The 25066-nt window shown below is 44.8% G+C and overlaps 1 protein-coding gene across 1 annotated transcript in view; it reads left to right on the forward strand.

Moving 5' to 3' along the window:
• LOC126230763 (uncharacterized) overlaps positions 1-25066 on the forward strand; it is a 436134-nt gene that overhangs the window by 302376 nt on the left and 108692 nt on the right. The window contains exons 20-21 of the mRNA XM_049942407.1: positions 12812-12857; positions 18004-18162. Of these exons, the coding sequence (XP_049798364.1) occupies positions 12812-12857; positions 18004-18162 (205 nt within the window). The remainder of the gene's footprint in view (positions 1-12811; positions 12858-18003; positions 18163-25066) is intronic.

Consider the following 25066-nt stretch of genomic DNA (forward strand, 5'->3'; position numbering starts at 1 on the left):
CCTTCCCAGGAAAGAGGCAGAAGAGGCTTGGCGACCTTCCTTCCACTCGCTGAATCTGGAAACTTATAATGCCCCCTTTACTATGCGGGAACTCGAACGTGCGCTTGCACTGTCCCGGTCCTCTGCTCTGGGGCCAGATGCCATTCACGTTCAGATGCTGGCACACCTTTCTCCGGCGGGCAAAAGCTTCCTTCTTCGTACCTACAATCGCGTCTGGACCGAAGGTCAGGTCCCCATGCGTTGGCGTGACGCCGTCGTTGTTCCTATACCCAAACCCGGGAAGGATAGACACCTTCCTTCTAGTTACCGCCCCATTTCTCTTACAAGCTGTGTCTGTAAGTTGATGGAGCGCATGGTTCATGCTCGGTTAGTTTGGATTCTTGAATCTCAACGGCTACTTACCGATGTCCAATGCGGCTTTCGTCGCCGCCGCTCCGCTGTTGACCACCTTGTGACCTTGTCGACATTCATCATGAACAACTTTTTGCGAAGGTGCCAAACGGTAGCCGTGTTCTTCGATTTGGAGAAGGCTTATGATACCTGTTGGAGAGGAGGTATCCTCCGCACTATGCACAGGTGGGGCCTACGCGGTCGCCTGCCCCTTTTTATTGATTCCTTTTCAACGGATCGAAAGTTTAGGATACGTGTGGGTTCTCTATTGTCAGACGTCTTCCTCCAGGAGAACGGAGTGCCTCAGGGCTCCGTCTTGAGCGTAGCCCTTTTTGCCATCGCGATCAATCCAATTATGGATTGCATTTGTAATATACCCTTTAATTATTTTATTGTTCCCGCTCGTTCGGGATCTGAATAGCAGCCCAAATTTAGATAATTTATTAATGTGACCGTGTACCTAATGGGCTGGCAATCGGATTGGACTGCTCAGGGGATGTTACATTCCGTATTGTCCTTCGCAAATATGGTAATACGTACTGTTTGGTGGTAAGAAGGACACAACACAGTTTCACAAACAAGATCTATATTCTCAGCAAAAGCACAAAATAAGGAGACAGCCACTGCCTTCGTCAATACACTGTAAATGACGGCTAATCTCAGCACAGGTTTCTCTAGTTATTCTTCATCGTCACACGCAACATCCAATCACTGTAATCCAAGTAATGCCGGCGCGGTAGACGCGGAAGTTTAATAGCGGCACTTAATATCACTGAAATCACTCTGTAATTAAACTTTCTCACTTTCCCGTATAATACTAACACAAAAGGGGTTAAACCACGGCGATGGCCACTCCCTTTTGCCGGTAATTTGCCTTAATTCAACTGCTGGCTTCTGCACAGCTCTGCCTGCCTCGCGGGAACCTACCACACCCTTACTTCAGCACATCTCAATTCTAACTGCTCTCCGCCCAGTTCTTCCCGCCTTGCGGGAATCTACCCAAGCAGCACTCGGCACTCCGGTGAACCCCCTTTAGCTCTCTCGATCCTGCACACACTACTCGATAGTTGCCCTACCGACCTGTGTGAGTGCAAATTTAGTAGTAAGGGCCTGCGGACCCTTTACATCCCCGCCCTCAAAAACTTCTTTTGAACCGCAGGCGAAAAAGAATCGGCAAGGGATTTAAAACATGGCTACATTTAAACAGTACATTCAATACAAATAATTACTGAATTTACAATTTGTCAAAATAGTCCTGGACTCCGGTAGTGGGCTGCCTCCACAACAATTTCTACAAAAGGTTATTGCATCACATAAATGGCATTGTTCAAAATTACAATTTTTCATTTCAACCAGCAATAGTCCTCTCTAGTCCAATATCAGATGACAACACACAACATATACACTCAAAAATTCATTACCTAAACACAGGACATATGAATTATTACTACAACATAGTTATTACAAGTTTTATATTCATCCTTAGATAATTTTTGATATGAAATATGCAACTCTAATTGTAATACCTTACAAAACACAATGTAAATAAACACTTCCCTCTTTCAAAAGTCCATTTTACAGCTAAATGTCCTAACCATGTCTTAGCAGGTTTACTCGGGTCCTGGTAGCCCTCACTCTAGACCGGACCTCACCTGGAGTGTCCTTCGGTTTTTTCGATTCCTCCGCCTCTTCCTCGGAAATCAGACGAATAATTAATATGAATCCTTGGGTCATTACTCCCTTCTCCGTTTCAATCATTAGCTTGCTTGTATTTCTGTGATTTAATAGACTCCAACTGCTCCAGTATCTTCATTAAGGCCTCTCTACCTTTAATTAGGCTCCTGGATATGGTTCCTTGCCTTTTCTGATTCAATCTTCTTTTTATTGCAGATGCCATTACGTTACCAAAATCTCGTTCCATTTCCACAAATGTTCGGCAAATTCTTCCGACGTTCCTTTCCAATTACTAAGTGGCTTGCAGTGTAGTGGGTCCTCAAGTGCTGCACACTGACGACTTTTGGGCCAGCATTTCTTCAATAATCCTCCTCCAAACTGATCATAATTAGTATTCCCTTTCTTCCTCTTGATTCCACAAGTGAAGTCCTCACCTTCGATTGTAATCCACTGGTTATCCTCTTCTCGCTGCATGGCTACAGCATTTCTCAGACTGACAGGCAATTGGTTTTGCCTATCTCCTATCTCCTTAACCACATCGTTGCATTGTTTCTGCATCTGCGTCACCTCGGTGCTCCTTTCTCCCACTTCGGTTTTAGTTTCTTCAACATCGTCTTCTATCTTCTTTGTTAACTTTCCTTCCACCTTTTCCACGTCTCCCTGGACTTGGTCTATGCTCTTCTGTAGCATCTTCTCTTTCTCGTTGATGTCCATCTTCAATCGTTCTGGTAACTCCTGTATTTCTTTCCTCAGATTACATTCCGTGTTTGTGTACGAAGTTCTGATTTCTTGTACTATAGTTTCTTGTAAGTCTTCCTTTAATGCTTTGTAACTTTCTTTAGTTTTTCGGAATTCTCCCTTTAATGATTCTCTGAATTCTTGTGAACTCTTCTTTAATGATTCCTGTAAATCTTTCTTAAATGATTCTCTGATTTTTTGGAATTCTTCCTCTATTACTCTGCTAGTCTCCCTTATCAAATCTACCAACATCGACCGCATATCTGCATCCTCTGAAACTGGCCTAGCTCTCATCGCTTGTACCGTTGTCTCAGGATAATTAGTTGAATGTGCTGATGGGCTTCCTAATGACAGTCCACAATCACTGATTCCTGAATCATCTCTGTCTTCCTGTCCTATCCCTTTCCTTTCAACTACAGCCTCACAGACCTGCTTATCTTCAGAAGACATGTTTGGTTTATTTTTAATGCCCAGGCAAGTAATACAAAATAACCTCCAATAACCCAAAATTCTCCTAATTACCATGAAACTAATCAAACAGTACCTGCAATTCTTTCAGTTAACTCCCAAAATGATATTATATGCATGAGTACCGAACATCACAACTCTCAAACCTATTAATTTCCAATACCATTTTCACATACACAATTCATGTAAAAATGTTTTAAACAAGATAATCATAACACTCACAAAATTTATAAATGCAATATCACCAAAACAATTACCATTTATTCAGTGCAGTGTGCATACGTAAGCATGCTATACTTCAGAGTATGTTTCACAAACTTTTCGGAAATTACTGCAATTGAGCACTTTTCCTAATGTAAATATCAGTTAAAAACTGTTTATTTATCGCGAATACTGCACACTGCAATTTACTGTTATGTTAACCCGTCGTCTTCACTCACCAACCGACGTTACAGCGAGTCGCGATGTTTTGACGTTTGAGATGGGCGTGGCTGTGCCGCCGCTGGAGCTCGCGTGAAGTTGAAGGTCAGCTGCAAGGCGACGTAGTTCCCCGTCGGCCGCTCCGTGGCGCTGCAGGCGGGCGTAGTTCGTAGTTCGGCCGCTAGATGCCGGAACTGCGCTCGTTGTCTTGAAGTTGCGTCGCTCCGTGGCGTCATGTGAAATCACCTCGCGGGTCGAAGCTCTTTGGTGCAACTGCTACACGGGTCTGCGTGACGTCACTCACTAATTGCGTCGCCACCATACATTATCGTCAGCATAACGGTTTGTGGGTCCACACGAAACCGTCCGATTTTCACTGTTCAAAAGCAATTTCAGTCAACATTTTACCATTAAACACCTTTCTAACAACTTTTGTAACGAAATCTTAGCTCGATTTGCTATTTTACTGTTCACACGTGTCTCTCTTTAGTGTCCACTTTTCACAGTTTTTCGCGCGGATTTTCGCATTTGCACTTTACAACACAGTTTGTTGACACTATTTGGCTATTTAATATGGCAAGAAAAATAGTTTAGTCACAATCGTGAGATATTATTACTTCGTATTGTTCAAAAAATGCACTGTTCCTTGTCGCGATTTTAACGTTCATGCACTGTCCCGATTCCACATTGCAAAATTAGTTTTCTGGCGTTAAGCAAGGTAAATTACCTATTGTTCATTACGACTCGTCCGAAAATTGCACTTGTCCTTTCACGGTAAGCCAAGGGTGTAACATACCCTTTTATTTATTATATTATTCCCGCTCGTTCGGGATCTGAATAGCAGCCCAAATTTAGATAATTTATTAATGTGACCGTGTACCTAATGGGCTGGCAATCGGATTGGACTGCTCAGGGGATGTTACATTCCGTATTGTCCTTCGCAAATATGGTAATACGTACTGTTTGGTGGTAAGAAGGACACAACACAGTTTCACAAACAAGATCTATATTCTCAGCAAAAGCACAAAATAAGGAGACAGCCACTGCCTTCGTCAATACACTGTAAATGACGGCTAATCTCAGCACAGGTTTCTCTAGTTATTCTTCATCGTCACACGCAACATCCAATCACTGTAATCCAAGTAATGCCGGCGCGGTAGACGCGGAAGTTTAATAGCGGCACTTAATATCACTGAAATCACTCTGTAATTAAACTTTCTCACTTTCCCGTATAATACTAACACAAAAGGGGTTAAACCACGGCGATGGCCACTCCCTTTTGCCGGTAATTTGCCTTAATTCAACTGCTGGCTTCTGCACAGCTCTGCCTGCCTCGCGGGAACCTACCACACCCTTACTTCAGCACATCTCAATTCTAACTGCTCTCCGCCCAGTTCTTCCCGCCTTGCGGGAATCTACCCAAGCAGCACTCGGCACTCCGGTGAACCCCCTTTAGCTCTCTCGATCCTGCACACACTACTCGATAGTTGCCCTACCGACCTGTGTGAGTGCAAATTTAGTAGTAAGGGCCTGCGGACCCCTTACACATTCCACCTAATGTCTCAGGCTCTCTCTTTGTCGATGACTTCGCGATCTAATGCAGTGCCCAGAGAACATGCCTCCTGGAGCGCTGCCTTCAGCGTTGTCTAGACAGCCTCTACTCATGGAGCGTGGCAAATGGCTTCCGGTTCTCTGAAGAGAAGACGGTTTGTATCAACTTTTGGCGATATAAAGCGTTCCTTCCGCCATCCTTACATCTCGGTCCCGTTGTTCTCCCATTCATGGAAACAACTAAGTTTCTAGGGCTCACGTTGGACAGGAAACTGTGTTGGTCTCCGCATGTCTCTTATTTGGCGGCCCGTTGTACACGTTCCCTTAATGTCCTCAGAGTTCTTAGTGGTTCATCTTGGGGAGCGGATCGCACTGTCCTGCTTTGCTTGTATCGGTCCATAGTCCGATCGAAGCTGGATTATGGGAGCTTCATCTACTCGTCTGCTCGGCCATCCCTCTTACGCTGTCTCAACTCCATCCACCATCGGGGGTTACGTCTTGCGACCGGAGCCTTCTACACTAGTCCTGTCGAGAGTCTTTATGCTGAAGCTGCCGAATTATCATTGACCTACCGGCGCGACGTACTGCTGTGTCGGTATGCCTGCCGGCTGTTGTCTATGCCCGACCACCCCTCTTAGCAGTCCTTCTTCGCCGATTCTCTCGACCGTCAGTACCGGTTGTATGTGTCTGCCCTGCTGCCCCCCGGAGTCCGCTTCCGTCGCCTGCTTCGACAATTGGATTTTGCCCTCCATACCACCTTCAGAGAGGGTGAGAGCCCGACACCACCTTGGCTCCAGGCTCCGGTTCATATTTATCTCGACCTCAGCTCGCTCCCGAAGGAGGGTACTCCGGCTGCAGTGTATTGCTCACGGTTTGTCGAACTTCGTGCTCGACTTGCCGGTCACACCTTTATTTACACCGATGGCTCCAAAACTGACGATGGTGTTGGCTGTGCCTTTGTCGTCGGGGCCGCCACCTTTAAATACCGGCTCCTCGACCAATGTTCCAGCTTTACGGCCGAGCTTTTTGCTCTCCATCAGGCCGTTCAGTATGCCCGCCGCCACCGCCATTCATCGTATGTACTCTGCTCTGACTCACTCAGTGCTCTTCAGAGCCTTGGAGCTCCCTATCCGGTACATCCCTTGGTTCAACGGATACAGCAGTCCCTCCATTCTTTCGCTGATAATGGTTCTCCTGTCAGCTTTCTGTGGGTTCCCGGACATGTAGGAGTGCCAGGGAATGAGGCTGCGGATGATGCAGCCAAGGCTGCAGTCCTCCTGCCTCGGCCAGTCTCCCATTGTGTCCCGTCATCTGACGTTCGTAGGGATGTTTGTAAGAGGCTTGTGTCGTTGTGGTGGGATGCTTGGTCATCCCTCCAAGGAAACAAGCTCCGGGCAGTAAAACCGCTCCCAACTGCTTGGACAACCTCCTTCCGACCATCTCGGCGAGAGGAGTTCCTTCTGACCAGGTTGCGGATTGGGCATTGCCGGTTTAGCCACCGCTACCTGCTCTCCGGTGACCCAGCCCCGCAGTGCCCTTGTGGTCAGGCATTAACAAATGGTTCAAATGGCTCTGAGCACTATGGGACTTAACAGCTATGGTCATCAGCCCCCTAGAACTTAGAACTACTTAAACCTAACTAACCTAAGGACATCACACAACACCCAGCCATCACGAGGCAGAGAAAATCCCTGACCCCGCCGGGAATCGAACCCGGGAACCCGGGCGTGGGAAGCGAGAACGCTACCGCACGACCACGAGATGCGGGCTAGGCATTAACAGTGCGCCATGTTTTATTGTCGTGTCCCCGCTTTAGTCAATCTCGTGTTGTCCTGTCCCTGCCATCTACTTTACCGGATGTTTTAGCTGATGACGCTCGAGCAGCTGCTCGTGTTCTGCGTTTTATAACTTTGACTGGCTTGTCCAAAGACATCTAACCTTTTTACTTATTTTATCTACATCTTTGTCAGGTCTTTCTGGTGTCCCCCCCTCCCCTTGAGTTTTCTAGATTCCATTTGCTCTAACAACAGTGACTGGGCGCTAATGACCTCAGTAGTTGAGTGCCCTTAAACCCCACCAAAAAAAAAAAAAAAAGACTAAGAACGAAAAGTGCAACTAGTGGTTGCTCTCTGTATTTTTACTATATCTTCATAACTTCCTTTGAGGTCTTCATTGGTTGATTACAGTGTTGGTGCTTTACTACGAAAAAGATTTAATTGATGCTCGTTGAGGTCTTTTTTGACCTGTTTGTTCCATGATAGTTTTTAAAAAGGGGGGACAAAAATGTGAATTTTTCGGTATTGAAATGTTGTGACATTGTGAGATTAAAATAATAAAAAAAATCTATCGCTAAATTATTGTTACATCACTAAGAATGAAACTCTGGGCCATTCTACGTCCATAGCATTAAAGATGCTCAAGTTCTTAGTAATGACTATGTTGTTTAAACCTACGTCTCATTTATTTCAAGTTTTGGTACTCTGAGACCCCATAGTTCCGCTCCGTAGGTATCGATAGTAGCTGATATAAGCCGTCGGTGCTAAGATAAGCTTCGACCTCTGTGGAATGGAAGGGGCGGAATAAGCAGGATGGATAATTTTGTCCCCAGATTGAAGAGGGACTTGGGAGGGGCAATGTTATCTGCCCACTATTCAATGACGCCACTTTAGGTCTGCATGTACGCAGATAATCAGCAGTTACGGTATGAATTACAGGCAAAAGTAAAACGGTAATATGAAAGCATCTCACAGAATCATTTATGTATCATACACAAACGTTACACTACTTATTTTTCAGTTAACAGTTGACACAAAGCGTACCGATAACAAGCGGAGAGCCGAAGCACAACTTAGCATCGCAAATTGTAGAAAATTTGTACAAAGTTAATTGTAGCACATTTCGCTGCTGCCAAAGTTTGCAATCTGTCATTGTAAGTGTTCAAAGGTCAATATTTAATCTGATCTTTATTAGAACCAGTTATTGCCATATATTAACTTTAGTAACTTTACATTCATCCTCCCCCACTGCTACGCTCCTGTCTATGACAATTGCAATACAATCAGTTATTGCTGAATTGGAATATCTAGTAACATTCACCATTTCCGTAATCACGTGACATGTGAAGTATGGAGTTAAAAATATTCATAAGTCGCAATGCTTCATGTAAAACATCTTATCTATATAATTTCCAACGTAAAAGCAAGTTAAAGCTTCTTAATCTCTGTCATGTATCGGGCCATGTCAACAGATCTACTCACATTAAATTCCAAGTAACGAAACTCACAAAACTTGACGGAATAATATTCAGCATTACAATAAAGAAAATCTTTGGCACTTTTTTAACGTCATACAAGCTGGCCAGAGATTCAATCCAGGGCATTATCATTAGTTTACCGAAATTTAACTCCATAAATTCCCTGAATGGTCTTTTGGTAACCTTCCAGTTCAACCTGTTGTTATGAGGCGGAACTGCTATCTTGTGTGTCCCAAAAAGCAAATATTCTGCATTTGATTGCCGTCGACATCAAAGAGTTCCTCACTTTGTCATACGTCTTTCTAGCACCACAACCATTCCTACATAAAGAATGTACACTGAGTCCTGTGATACCTCCTAATACCGTGTAAGACCTCCGTTTTACGCGGCGTAGTGTAACACAGTGTAACAACTCGACGTGACATGGGCTCAACAAGTCTTTGGAAGTCGCCTGCATAAATATTCAGCTATGCTTCCTCTACAGCCATACGTAATTGCGAAAGTGTTGACGGTGCGGGATTTTGTGCACCAACTGAGCTCTCAATTAAGTCCCATAAATGTTCATGTGTGTCCAAATCATTCACTCGAACTGTTGCGACTGTTCTTGAAGCCAATTGCAAACAATTGTGGCCAGGTGCTATGGCGCATTGTCATCCATAAAAATTCCATCATTGTTTGGGAACATGAAGCCCATCAACGGGTGAAAATGGTCTCCAAGTAGCCAAACATAACCAGTCGATGATCCGTTCAGTTGGACCGGAAGACCCAGCACATTCCATTTAAGCACAGCTCACACCATTATGGCGTCACCACCAGCTTGCACAGTGCCTTGTTGACAACATGGGCCCATGGCTTCGTGAGATCTGCGCCACACTCGAACCCTACCATCAATTCTTGCTAACTGAAATCGGGACTCATCTGGCCACGCCACGGTTCTCCACTCGTCTAGGGTCCTACCGATATGGTGACGAGCCAAGGAGAGTCACTGCAGGCGATGTCGTGCTGTTAGCAGAGGCACTCGCGTCGATGGTCTGCTGCTGTCACCATAAACATCGAATTTTGCCGCACTGTCCAAACGGATACGTCCGCCGTAAGGCCCACACTGATATCCGCGATTATTTCACACAGTGTTGCTAGTCTGTTAGCACTGACAACTCTATACAAACGCTGTTGCTCTCGGTCGTTAAGTGAAGCCATCGGCCACTGTGTAGCCTGCGGTGTGAGGTAATGCCTGAGATTTGGTATTCTCGTCACACTCTTGACACATTGGGTCTCGGAATATTCAGTTTCCTAACGATTGCCAAAATGGGCTGCTCCATGCGTCCACCTCTAACTAGCATTCCATGTTCAAAATCTGGTAATTGCCGTCGTTTGACCACAATCACATCGGAAACCTTTTCACATGAATCACTTGAGTATAAATGACAGCTACGCCAATGCATTGCCCTTTTATACCGTGTGTAAGTGATACTATCGCCATCTGTATATGTGCATATCGCTATCCCATGACTTCTGTCTCCTCAGTGTATATTAATCATCGCCTTAATGGAGCACATTGATCGCTGTAGGGAATGGTGTGCCAGGCCTGAAAACAGTGGTAGTAAAAGATCCCAGTGACATGGGGAGAACAACTGCGACAGTAGCTGATTGGCATGTAGCGTGATCCGAAAAGCTCTATTTTTGGCTGTAATTCGTCGAGTGCACTGACGGTCCAATTATTCTTTTAATCCCCAGTGTGTGAAATGGGTGTGGGCCATGCCAGAGGTGGTCCTGTGATTTTATTTTCTCCTTTTTTCCTGCCATAACTCGAGTCATTCAGGTCACCATGAACCAAGGGTTGGGCTTCCCTCTATATCAACGTTATGAGTGTGTTGATGCTCACGCCTTCCAAAATGATAATACCCGTGCTCACAGGTGTACACGCATGGAGCTGGAAAACGAAGCAGTCTGCAGGGAAAACGAAAACTCAGCGATATCACATAAATTAGACAAACATGCAAATACGTCAAAGCATCTGAGAGACATTCATACACATTTACAGCATGACTATGAAACACACCAGTCACCAGAACAACAAGTACCACAAGAAGATTCAAGACAAGTAAACACAACTACTATGTGAAGCACACAAAACAACAAAATATTATCAGCAACCATATCTGAATACGATACCACAAATTGCAAATTGTACATAAAACCAGAACACTTTCTTCGTAGTGGAAGTACCTATGACTCGAAAAGACAAGAATCTGAGAGTAAAACATTAGAAACAAACAGGAAAGTGACGTCATAAGGACAGAAACTACTAAAGACAAACGACATGTGCTGGCCATAAATATATCAGAAAAAAAAAACACGAACTGATGCATAGCATATCTATCAACAGGCAACAAACATTAACAAAACTGCTACAATGCACCGATAATATATACAAACAACAAACATACCAGATTTTCACTCTGCAGCGGAGTGTGCGCTGATATGAAACTCCCTGGCAGATTAAAACTGTGTGCCGGACCGAGACTCGAACTCAGGACCTTTGCCTTTCGCGGACAAGTGCTCTGCCACCTGAGCTACCCAAGCACGACTCACGCCCCGTCCTTACAGCTTTACTTCTGCCACTACCTCGTCTCCTATCTTCCACACTTTACAGAAGCTCTCATGCGAACCTTGCAGAACTAGCACTCCTGAAAGAAAGGATATTGCGGAGACATGGCTTAGCCACAGCCTGGTGGATGTTTCCAGAATGAGATTTTCACTCTGCAGCGGAGTGTGCGCTGATATGAAACTTTCTGGCTGTGGCTAAGCCATGTATCCGCAATATCCTGTCTTTCAGGAGTGCTAGTTCTGCAAGGTTCGCAGGAGAGTTTCTGTAAAGTTTGGAAGGTAGGAGACGAAGTACTGGCAGAAGTAAAGCTGCGAGGACGGGGCATGAGTCGTGCTTGGGTAGCTCATTGGTGGAGCACTTGCCCACGAAAGGCAAAGGACCCTAGTTCGAGTCTCGGTCCGGCACACAGTTTTAATCTGCGAAGAAGTTTCAACAAACATACCGTTATAAGAGACAAACAACAGGAAACAAATAACAAAGGCAAACGCAAATACCACAGAAGCACTAACGACAAACACATATGAGAAAACCAACACATTACAAGATTCACACAAAATACAAGAACTCGGTAAACGAGCAACTGACTGCACGGACCTTGAGGAGAAACTACGCTTAAGCAGACTCGAAAACAGAGATGTATTTCGAACTGTCCTACGGTTGGTAACAGGACTTCATCAGCCAGAAGAAATTAAAATAAGTTAACCAACTACTGAAAAGACTGATCGCATGGTCCTACGAACAGGAAACCTACCAACTGACGAACGAGAGCTCTAGACCCCCAGGGGTGGTATGTGTATGAAGGAGGGAGAGTTCGGACCTAAATAATTTCTACAAGGGGTTACTGAGAGCGATCGGTCGAGTTTACTTTGAATGTAAAGAAACTGTTCCAAAAAGCTGTGCATATACAATATATCCTTGGTCGTGAAGATCGTACAACTGAATTGTATGAGGAGTAGAATGATTATTACAGAACTAAGCAAGTTGACATCTTCGGAGGTGCTCCTGGTTTTGCTGGGTCTTGCCGACAGTTGGCAAGACTCAGCACAACCAGGAGTACCTCCGAAGATGTCCAATGGACGAAATGTCAGGAATAGAAGAGTTCCATGGACCACGGCCATACAACCTGGAAGAATTCTCGGCAGCTGAAATGGATAAATTTTTATTTTTGCGCGATATTGCCATAAAGATTATCATGGGACTGACGCAATTTTCACATGAAACATGTTCCTTATTTCACTACGTCAGTATTGCAGCAGCTGACACTGTCCGTCACAGTACATTTTTAAGACGCTTACGTTTTATTGTACTTCCTACTGGCAGTACATGATCACTTGTTTTTGTAACTATTTCCTTTTCGGCACTCTAGTGAGAAACTATTGAGTCTGAAAGTCTGTATTTGTGGAATTACTATTTTTACCGATGTAATCCGTTAATATGATCGTTTATAGACTCTCTAGCTGTAGCTTACAAGCTATCTGAAATATATGCTTGTACGTAGGCTCAGCCGTGGAAATGCGCCTCACCTATCCTGCAGTTGCCATTCATAGTGCTGTCCCCACCACATCGAAACCCTTCCCTACCCTGCCAACTGTGCGTGTATGAACCAAGATATTTTGTTCACACTCTACATATGTGACGGTGCGGTGGGTAGGTGAGGAGTTCTGGTGACTGCATCCTGTGAGTGTGTTTCTGTTGTGTCGTGTTGGCAGGCTGGTGGTGGATGGACACGCACTGCGACTGCCCAGCGAGCAGGCGGTTGTGCTGAGGTCACCTTCTGCAAGGACTGGCTGGCCTGTGGCAGCCTAAGTGGCAGTGCTGCTGGGAGAAGCCACTGCACCATGATCCACAGTGCACTGCCTGTATCAGCCACGTGTGAAGCTGTGTCGATGCATTTCAGCAGGACAGCTTCTAGTTTGCATCACACACTACTTAATCAAAAAGGTTTATGACAATGTGAGGAACAAAGGAACTTTTTCTTAAATATTACTTCTTAACAATAATGAGAAAGTGGTTTTTGTGTTGTACGTAGCTCTTTCAAAGTAATATGTTTACACTACTAGTATCCAGCTGACACCATAAACAAAAAGCAGTGAATTGGTACTTTCGAATACTATAAATAATTCACTGCAGTCTTCCTTATTGTCTTTAAGCTGCAATTTGAGTTAGTAAAAAGCATTACAAGAAAACAATGATTGTGCAATATCTGTCTGTAAAATACATCACTATGCACCATTACTCTTTCCAGTTTTCAGCGTTATTTTAATGAATGTATTGTCCTGTTTGCTAACATAAATTGACTTACACCTTCATAAGAAATGAGTACTTTGTACTGTTAGTTGTAATGAATAAATATCTTCCATACAGAATATTATTTTGATGCAAATTACTTTATTATCAGTAGTTAAACATCCTGCATGTATCATTTGTTACATATACATAAACAAGAATAAAAATATCTGAAGAAACATCATAAGATTTAATCATCACCATAAACAGAAATAACGGGTATCAAATCATGACTACTTTAAGCATTTCATTTTGTTAATGCTTAAATGCTATTAGGCAGTAAATCTGTATTTATTCAACACTTAAGCATTTAACTTGGGTTTTTGAGAACAACTCCCCATTGGTAATTTATGTAAGAATTAGAAGAATATCCTTTTACAGATATGTTTGCCATCGATTTCAATTGCGTCCATAGTCGTTTGAAGAAATTGTGACTGAGTGACTATACAAAGTGTTAGTGCACTTGTACATGAGATTTTTCGTTGCACCACAGAGAACTTTGCTTGTGTGCAGTCAGAACACTGGATTCTTATTTGGCAAAATGGCTTATATTAGAGTCTGACCGATTGACAGCTATGTTACATTTGTTGATTAATTTGATTTCATTGGAGCAGGGAGACAAAATGACAGTGGTCTTAGCCCACTGTTGCTAAACAAGTGTGGTTTCATTCCTTGTGATTCTAGTAAAGCCAAGCAGTACCTTTAAAAGGTAGTAGGAGACACATTACTTGTTCCTTATTAGACACGATTTCTTCAGCACTTAATCACCCTAATATTCTGTGCCTCTTGCCCTCCAGCGCCTCGCATAGGAAGATTAGGTGTGAACGGTTTCATTCTCCTCATCACATAATCTACGCTCAGAGGATTCTTCTTCTATGTCCATCGTGTGTAAGGGTCTCTGACAGTGCCCATGGCGAGTCATAAGTTAATGTGGCTCCTGTTGAAGTCTGCGATTACAGTTCTGAAAAATGATTTCTGCATCATTAGCTTGCCATGTTTTTCTTTTTGGATCATAGTCCAATATTCTACGTGATATCTGCTGATCCAGCTACGTTGTTTTCATTTTACTGTCGTCTTAATGATGGTTAAGACAGGTTCCGGTCCAATGAATCGTCCCTGCGCTAATTGGTCTATCAGGTTGCACCTTGCTCTAGATACTAAGTGACCAGGGATCCACAGCACAGCAATAATGCCTTGTTAGTTTCTTCTAGTCTCACAAGGGCTTCATGGCATTCTGAAACAATCTTTGGCCTCATTGCAGGGAGTGACAGATGTGTGAGAGCATCTGGTTTTTCAAAATAAATGTACGTGCTACGATCCTTGTAGGACCATGAAGATACTACGATCCTTGTAGCACATATGTCAATTCTCCACCGTGCACACCCTGACAACGGATATCCCCGCCTGGAAGACTGTGGCCAGCTTACGGAAAGCGGTTATTCCGTAGGCTGTACTCCAGCCCCAGCGTCGTCAGTTGCTTCGGACCTGTCAGTAAACAAGACTATGTCTGCTGAATGGTGACGTTGTTCCTTCTTCCACTGCTCTCTTCTTACAATTATTACAATGAAAGGTAGCTAGAAGTTATTGTATGATTAGCTGGCATTTTCACGACCACGCACACTATATTTGATACTGGGAGATTCTGGATATCCTAAAAGTATCCAGTTACTTCCAGTTCTTAAAACGTATGCCCTTGCTGCTGCCTCCATTGTAACCAAAGATGTAATGTAGGCATGTCCAGCATGGTCTCCATCCCAGCAATGGGTGTTCTCCTATTTTCGCCTCTTATATCTAAGAAGGTCAGTCTCTGCACCTTGCCAAGCTCCTTAGCATCCCTTTCTACTCTACTTCATTCGACCAAACTGTAGCCACATAACTTCATAACTATCATAGGTCCTCTCACAGTTGTGTATATTCGCTTTATACTCATTATATTTATGCACCAATTTTTACCACAGGTCCTTCTAATGCTCATGTTGTTGTTGATAATGTGGTTTGATGCAGCTCTCCACGCTACTTTATCCCGCGCAAAGCCTCTTCGTCTCCTTATAACTACTGCAAGCTACATCCTTCTGAATCTGGTTACTGTACGAGTATTCAGCGCTTGGTCCCCCTCTACGATATTTACCCTCCAAGCCTCCCTGCAACAGACGCTGATGCCTCACAACGTGTCCTACCAACCGATCCCTTCTTCTAGTCAAATTCCTGTTCTCCCCAGTTCTATTCAGTACCTTCTCATTAGATATGTGGTTTATCCATCTAATCTTCAGCATTCTGCTGTAGCACTACATTTCAAAAGCTGCTATTCTCTTCTTGCCTAAACTGTTTATCATCCATGTTTACTGCCATACGTGGCTACACTCCACACGAATACTGCCAGAAAAGACCTGCTGAGACTTAAATCTATACTTGATGTTAACAAATTTCTCTTCTTCAGAAACGCTTTCCTCGCCATCGCCAAACTACATTTTATATCCTCTCTCCTTCGACCATCATCAGTTATTTGGCTGCTCAAACAGAAAAACTCTTCTACTATTTTAATTGTCTCGTTTCCTAATCTAATTCCCTCAGAATCACCTGATTTAATTCGACTACACTCCATTATGCTTGTTTTGCTTTTGTTGACGTTCATCTTATATCCTCCAATCTTCAAACCGATTACAAATCGGATACAGCGCTCTTACTCAACGCCAATCACCAAGACAAACAAAACTGCAAATCTCTGAAAGAGAACAATTATCATTATACTTCCCACCATAGGCTTTCTTTGAGAAAAGACTCATGGTCGCGAACATCCTAGGTTGAGCCTGCCAGATGAAAGGCAAGTCCTTTAAAAATGATTGATACCTTGTCATTATGGACGCTACGCCCAGGGTGTGATACTTGCTATACAGGAATCTTTGAACAAAATGTGCTCCACTGCTCTGACTCTTCCAGCAGCAAAACTACATGACTGACTGAAAAGGAAATGGTTTTTGCATAAGATGCTGGGACTTAACATCTGAGGTCATCAGTCCCCTGGACTTAGAACTATTTAAACCTAAGTAACCTAAAGGACACCACACACATCCATGCCCAAGGCAGGAGTCGAACCTGCGACCGTAGCAGCAGCGCGGTTCCGGACTGAAGGGCCTACAACCGCTCATGCACAGCGGCCGGCTGCTGTAAGTGAATTATGCTGATTTATAGAAGCCACTCATGGAAGGCTACATTACTACACAGCCAGTTTATAAAATGACTTTTTATCTCAATAATATGAATATTTATGTATGTGTTTGGAGAGAGAGAGATTGATTTTGATTGAGACTTTACTTTAGGTCGTAACTGGTACCTTAAGTTTGGTTGCTGCCTCCCTAAATGATCAGCTTCTACATCAGTTGGTGATGTATTATAATTTGGAGGAAGTTATTGTTTTTTAAGATTTAAAGTACCACTCTCTTGGTTACCTGGCCGTATTGCGGATAGCTTTGAGCCCAAGTTTTCGTAGCTTATCATACCTAAGGGACCACTGTTGTCAGTAAATACGATCAAACAGCAACCTGCTTTTCGTGAGAAAAAGAGAGTGCTTGGCACACAAACTTCCTTCAAACTGCACGTGCTGCTACATCAAAATTTGGTCAGTGGAGTTCAGCACCATACTATTGTACGAGATCACAATCCAATTACTGTAATTAAGAAGTTATGAGAGGTTGTTACGCATTGAATGGAAACTATAGAGAATGCATTTCCCTTCCTCTATTTTAGTGAACTTTGTACACTTACAATTCTGTCGATTGATAGCCGGCCACGACAATGAAGTTCACCTCCTTTTTCAAAGACAAGATAGTTCTATTCTTCACTTCCAGAAAATTTGTGTACATAAATGTTTGGCAACTCTTACACATACTTTACTCAGTTTTATCACTACAATATCAATTTCCATTACGTGTAACAATACGTTCTGAGCGACGGCCTAACAACACGTCCTCTTTCCACAAAATACAGATTAACAGTCCTCTTTTTTTTAATCAATTGTCTTTTCTTTTGAGAGTCCATACTCAAAGATTCACACCCACTATCGTTGCGGGAATTTGGCGCTAAAGAATTTCTTGCTGTCCAGCTGCGTTTACTTCATTTCAAGTACTTTTTGAATCACATTTACATACATTACTGAACTTCTCAGAATAAAATCAGGCACAAATTAGTTAAAAAAAGGACAATGGGGCTCACATAACAAGTTAACCACCAGAACAAAAAATCTGGGGAAATGATGTCAGGATTGCTCAGCTGTCAAGCCTTGTGCCTCGATCCTCTTGCAGCTTAGAGGATAAAAGTGCCACAACTTTATAAATAGTAGCAGACCGAGTCTGTATACATACCTCCAGTGTTACCCCATCAACACCAGGGGAGATCTACACTAGTCTGTGAGCTGACATGGGTCAAGAGGCTGCCATCATACAACTGTCTTCGCCATCTGTGGGCTTGCTGTCTGCACTGTGTCTGAATGCTGCTGAGTTGGTGCCTACTACCTGTGGGTCATTTCCTGGGTAACATCCGACCACTGCTGGCTGCCTACCCTGGGGTCCAAGGTTCATGACTGAGGCAACTATCTACCCAGCCATCATTACCTGTGCAGGCAACTCTGTTGCTGTCCGTCGACGTCTATGTCTCTGTATGTCACCACTGTGAGCCACTGCTGTCCCCGCTGGAGCCCACACTGCTTGCACTGTGCTGTGTATTTTTGCACATTTGTGGGGCTCCATGCAGCGGCCACCAGCTGCGGCCCTGCCCTGGCGTGAGTCAGCACCAGCCTGCAATGCTGACTGCATCACCTCACTTGACTGCTACAAGCTCTATAATAGGGCACCACACGCAAACTGTGGCAACAGATCGTTACTGCGATGAGCACGCTGCATCGTCTGAGTCCAGCTGATGTCTTGGCGACGTCGGCCGCTATCTAGTATCGTCATACCTGTAGTATTTCGATATGAAATACGTAAGTACACAGCACTGATGCATTTACGACATGATCTCAGAGCGCCACCTGGTATCCACTCTTCCCCCTCCCACGCCACTGCAGCCACACCTAGGTTGGATTTCAGGCCTTTCTCACTACTAGCAGCCCACCTCCGCCACGAAAAGTAGAACGCCTTCACCCCAAACCTCTACATAAGAAGATGACGTGCTACAGACGCGAAATTTAACCGACAGGAAGAAGATGCTGTGATATGCAAATGATTACCTTTTCAGAGCATTCACACAAGATTGGCGCTGGTGGCGACACCTACAACGTGCTAACATGAGTAAAGTTTCCAACCGATTTCTCATACACAAACAGCACCTGACCGGCGTTGCCTGATGAAACGTTGTTGTCATGCCTCGTGTAAGGAGGAGAAATGCGTACCATCACGCTTCCGACTTTGATAAAGGTCGGATTGTAGCCTATCGCGATTGCGGTTTATCGTATCGCGACATTGATGCTCGCGGTGGTCGAGATCCAATGACTGTTAGCAGAATATGGAATCGGTGGGTTCAGGAGGGTAATACGGAACGCGGTGCTGGATCCCAACGGCCTCGTATCACTAGCAGTCGAGATGACAGGCATCTTATCCGCATGGCTGTAACGGATCGTGCAGCCACGTCTCGATCCATGAGTCAACAGATGGGGATGTTTGCAAGACAACAACATCTGCACGAACCGTTCGACGGCGTTGCAGCAGCATGGACTATCAGCTCGGAGACCATGACTGCGGTTACCCTTGACGCTGCATCACAGACAAGAGCGCCTTCGATGGTGTACTAAACGACGAACCTCGGTGCACGAATGGTGAAACGTCATTTTTTCGGATGCATCCAGGCTCTGTTTACAGCATCATGATGGTCATATCCCTGTTTGGCGACATCGCGGTGAACGGACATTGCAAGCATGTTTTCGTCATCGCCATACTGGCATATCACCCAGCATGATGGATTGGGATGCCATTGGTTACACGTCTCGGTCACCTCTTGTTCGCATTGACAGCACTTTGAACAGTGGACGTTACATTTCATATGCGTTTCTACCCGTGGTTCTACCCTTCATTCGATCCCTGCAAAACCCTACATTTCAGCAGGATAATGCACGACCTCATGTTGCAGATCCTGTACGGACCTTTCTGGATACAGAAAATGTTCGACTGCTGCCCTGGCCATCACATTCTCTAGATCTCTCACCTACTGAAAACGCCTGGTCAGTGGTGACCGAGCAACTGGCTCGTCACAATACGCCAGTCACTACTCTTGATGAACTGTGGTATCGTGTTGAAGCTGCATGGACAGCTGTACCTGTACACGCTATCGAAGCTGTGTTTGACTCAATGCCCAGGTGTATCAAGGCCGTTATAACGGCCAGAGGTGGTTGTTCTGGGTACTGATTTCTCAGGATCTATGCACCCAAATTGCGTGAAAATGTAATCACATGTCAGTTCTAGTATAATATATTTGTCCAATGAATACCCGTTTATCATCTGCATTTCTTCTTCGTGTAGCAATTTTAATGGCTAGTATTGTATATCAATATCATTTAATCCACATTCCACTGAGATTGTGTCAAAGATCTTGACGTATCAAATATCTGAATTTATAATTTCCGCAGTAATTACAAAATTATTAATTCTATGCACAGTGGATGATTTTCATTAGGATATGAGCTAAAGTTCGTGTATGGAATGACGTGATATACACTCCTGGAAATTGAAATAAGAACACCGTGAATTCATTGTCCCAGGAAGGGGAAACTTTATTGACACATTCCTGGGGTCAGATACATCACATGATCACACTGACAGAACCACAGGCACATAGACACAGGCAGCAGAGCATGCACAATGTCGGCACTAGTACAGTGTATATCCACCTTTCGCAGCAATGCAGGCTGCTATTCTCCCATGGAGACGATCGTAGAGATGCTGGATGTAGTCCTGTGGAACGGCTTGCCATGCCATTTCCACCTGGCGCCTCAGTTGGACCAGCGTTCGTGCTGGACGTGCAGACCGCGTGAGACGACGCTTCATCCAGTCCCAAACATGCTCAATGGGGGACAGATCCGGAGATCTTGCTGGCCAGGGTAGTTGACTTACACCTTCTAGAGCACGTTGGGTGGCACGGGATACATGCGGACGTGCATTGTCCTGTTGGAACAGCAAGTTCCCTTGCCGGTCTAGGAATGGTAGAACGATGGGTTCGATGACGGTTTGGATGTACCGTGCACTATTCAGTGTCCCCTCGACGATCACCAGTGGTGTACGGCCAGTGTAGGAGATCGCTCCCCACACCATGATGCCGGGTGTTAGCCCTGTGTGCCTTGGTCGTATGCAGTCCTGATTGTGGCGCTCACCTGCACGGCGCCAAACACGCATACGACCATCATTGGCACCAAGGCAGAAGCGACTCTCATCGCTGAAGACGGCACGTCTCCATTCGTCCCTCCATTCACGCCTGTCGCGACACCACTGGAGGCGGGCTGCACGATGTTGGGGCGTGAGCGGAAGACGGCCTAACGGTGTGCGGGACCGTAGCCCAGGTTCATGGAGACGGTTGCGAATGGTCCTCGCCGATACCCCAGGAGCAACAGTGTCCCTAATTTGCTGGGAAGTGGCGGTGCGGTCCCCTACGGCACTGCGTAGGATCCTACGGTCTTGGCGTGCATCCGTGCGTCGCTGCGGTCCGGTCCCAGGTCGACGGGCACGTGCACCTTCCGCCGACCACTGGCGACAACATCGATGTACTGTGGAGACCTCACGCCCCACGTGTTGAGCAATTCGGCGGTACGTCCACCCGGCCTCCCGCATGCCCACTATACGCCCTCGCTCAAAGTCCGTCAACTGCACATACGGTTCACGTCCACGCTGTCGCGGCATGCTACCAGTGTTAAAGACTGCGATGGAGCTCCGTATGCCACGGCAAACTGGCTGACACTGACGGCGGCGGTGCACAAATGCTGCGCAGCTAGCGCCATTCGACGGCCAACACCGCGGTTCCTGGTGTGTCCGCTGTGCCGTGCGTGTGATCATTGCTTGTACAGCCCTCTCGCAGTGTCCGGAGCAAGTATGGTGGGTCTGACACACCGGTGTCAATGTGTTCTTTTTTCCATTTCCAGGAGTGTACCTTGATTGGGTAGTTAATTTATTTTCCTTTGAGAAATGTTTGATACATGTTAAGGGAAGTTTGAAGCATGGGAAGGGATGACGTTCTGATTTGTAGGAGATGATCGCCATGGGTCGCATTTTATTTTTTCTTTAGACACTTAGTTGCGAAGAACCTTTACAAGAAAGGTGGACGTAATTCAAAACATGAAACACAGATAACAAGAATAATTACACAGTCTTAATTACGTGGTCTCGTAGTACAGTTAATCACGTAAATTCATGTACACGGCGATTCTACTATGGACATAGTTTGCTTTATGTACGCTGTGGAGAAGTAGGATAGTATGGGACAAAGCCAGGGAAACAATTCATTCAAACTCTCAGAAATCAGCATACAAGGCTTCAGAAATAGATGAACTACAGATCTACTATAACAAGGAAACCCAGTGGAGTAAAAGTAAGGGGAGTACAGGCATGTCACTGGAAATCTACTATAAGAATCAACACACGTTATATTCTATAAATGCAAAATGATAAGAACTTCGTTACATATGTTGGTACTCATCCTGCCCATAATAGAGCACAATTTTGCTCATTGTATGCAAGATAAGGGCGCATGGTAGATTCTGTTTCCTACATTAATGTTCAATATTGAGAGGAAACCCCGTAACTTGTATTAATATTCTCTTAAGACGGACACGAAATAATAGATTATGATCGCTGAAGCCGATGGAAGTCTCATGGAAACGACAGAATGAGCTTCGACTAATTACGTTACCATATGGCTTGGTTGCTGACAAAAGAATCAAGAACAAAGCATCATACAACACAGTACTATGTAATCATGACCGAAAGAAAAGGGTTTTGAAATTTTCATGGACAAACACAAAGTTTAACAATGAACCAAAGTGCAACACACTAAATTCATTGAACTATAGTCACACGTGGATACGTCTTCTCACAGACCAAATCCATCTCACAAGACAGCATTCTACACATAAAATCGGATGTATACAACCAAAAACATAATCGAAAATTGAATTACTGAATTGTAATTGTAATGAAACAGACAAAACCGCTACATGATGAAAAGTCAACTCAATTCATAACACTAAATCACATTAGTGAGATACCCTGTTATAATCGTGAATCCCCTACGAAGAGTAAGTGAAAGTTCGTAAATATGGGGTATTGGGTCCTAGTTAAGAGTTGTGGTGGACAAGAAGTGTTATTCGCTGCCCGCTGCAGCTCAGTGAGACTGAAAGGGAATTGTATACCTCTGACTCGCCACACATTTACCGCTAATCGCCAAGCACTCGAATACTGTCAGTTTGGTATAGCTCATGCTTACCGGTGTTAGTTGTCTGGTTACTCACAGATCTTTCAAAACAGACTGTGTCATTAATCCAATCTTCCAAAAAGGTCAACAGGAAATAATGCAGAACAAAAAGGCATGAGAAAGAGCTTCACAAGTTGAGCAAGTGAATATCACGTTGGTCCACCTCTGGCTCTTATGATTATCCGGCTTGGTACTAATTGATAGAGTCGTTGGATGCCCTCTTGATAGATGTCGTGACACATTCTGTCCAATTGGAGCGTTGGATCATCAAAATCCCTAAATAATTGGAGAACACTACCCATAATGCTCCAAATATTCGCTATTGGGGAGAGATCCGGTGACCTTCCTTGTAATGGCAGGATTTGGCAAGCACGGAGACAAGCAGTAGAATCTCTCGGAGTTGGTCGGCTTCCCATATCTTTCTGAAATGTAAGCCCAGGATGGACTGGCATGAAGGGCAACAAAACGGCGCTTACAACATCGACGAACTACCGCTGTGCTTTAAGGGTGCCACGGGTGTTGCCGGTCTGGAATCTGACTGAGTGGAGTATGTCTTCAGCGATGAGTCCTATTTCGAATTGAGCCCCAATGATCAGCGAAGCCATCTATGGAGATGCCGTGGACAGCTTTGGAATACCAGCCTGACTACTGCCTGCCATACAGCCAAACAACCAGAAGTGATGGTCTGGGACGCAGTCTCTTTTCATGGAAGGACCCCTTTGGTTGTCATCCGTGGCACTCTCGCAACGCAGCGGTACGTCGACGATATTCTAAACCCCGTTTGTTGCCTTTCATGACAAGCCAAACTCAGATTACATATTGAACTAGATAATACCCGCTGGCATACGTCGGAGTTTCTACTGACTGTTTCCGTGCCTACTAAGCGGTATCCTGGACAGCAGGCTCTCTTCCCAGATTTGAGCGTTTGGAACATTATGGATTGACCCCTCCAACCAGCAGGAGATTTTGAGAATATACTGTGCCAACGCATTATTGACTTCCCCGTTTTGTGAAGCTCTTTCTCTTGAATAAATGATCCGATTTTTCTGAAATTGTAGTCATTTGTTTGCCTGTACGTGTACATCAGGTCTACCGATTGCCGACCCAGCAGCACAATTCCTTCGTGTGGCGTCTTTTTTCTTAAGTGTGTGTAATGTCGTAGGCCGGGTAGTTAGTGACTAGAAAGTTGGCCGAGGAAAACATCCTGTGCCGTATAACAAGGACGCACCTGTAACCGAAGACCGAAAATGAGACGATGAAGCAAATGCAACATATCGTCGAGGCAAGATGCAGAAGGCATAACAGCAAGTCAACACAATATAAGAGCCGCCCAGGTGATACGCATCAACCACCGGGCGCAGTGCACGCGTGGAGCGAGGCGGCGAAGAAAACTGTACGGCGCATGAATCGTCGTCAAGGAGGTTAGAGTAAGTTAAGAAGGCGCTACCTACGCCGAGCACAGCCATCAACTGAAGCAGCGTACACCATCTTGCTTTGCCCAGAAAATGAGTTTCTCATTCAAATGCGGTGTGACACTTGCCCTCTTAGCTTTCGTACATCTAATTTTGAGTCATTTCTGAGTATGTATTTTGATACACTATGAAGTATCACTCCACTGCAGTATGAATACATACTCGATATAAAATGTTGTGGACACACCAATATGGCTACAGTGAATTCACTTTTGAGGCGTAAGAGCATCTCCCCTTAGTCTAACCTCCCTTAACATGGTGTACTACAGTCTGTTTGTCTCCTTTGTTTACGCAGGGCACTTTTTGGGTTGTGATATATTTTCGTCGTCATGTATTTGGTAATCAACCTTATATGTGCAATGTAAGTTGGTTTTGTGTCTGGGTCCATCTGATAAGAGTTCCCTTACGTGGTTACTCTCATTTTGACAGAATTGATGTAACGAAGCCCCAAATTTGACAGTGTGGGCAGAATGTAGCGCCGTGATTTTGGTTCGTCCTGTCCCACGTTCTGGTGGCGCTCTTTGCACCGGCGATGCACACGCGATACGCTTCGCTTCACCTCCTTGCTCGTTGTGTGTAGTGCAGCTGGTGGTTGCTGCAAAATCACCTTGGTGCAAAGGCACGAGTGAGTGGGGGGGGGGGGGGGGGGGTTGCTAGGGTCGCGGTCTCACCTGGCTCTCAGGGAAAGGAAAACATACAGCGTATTCAGTAGCTTTTCTTCAATGAAACGATTTCAAAGTCCGTGTTACGCAGGTTTTTAAC

Source organism: Schistocerca nitens, chromosome 1 (assembly GCF_023898315.1).
Source record: "Schistocerca nitens isolate TAMUIC-IGC-003100 chromosome 1, iqSchNite1.1, whole genome shotgun sequence".
NCBI lineage: Eukaryota > Metazoa > Arthropoda > Insecta > Orthoptera > Acrididae > Schistocerca > Schistocerca nitens.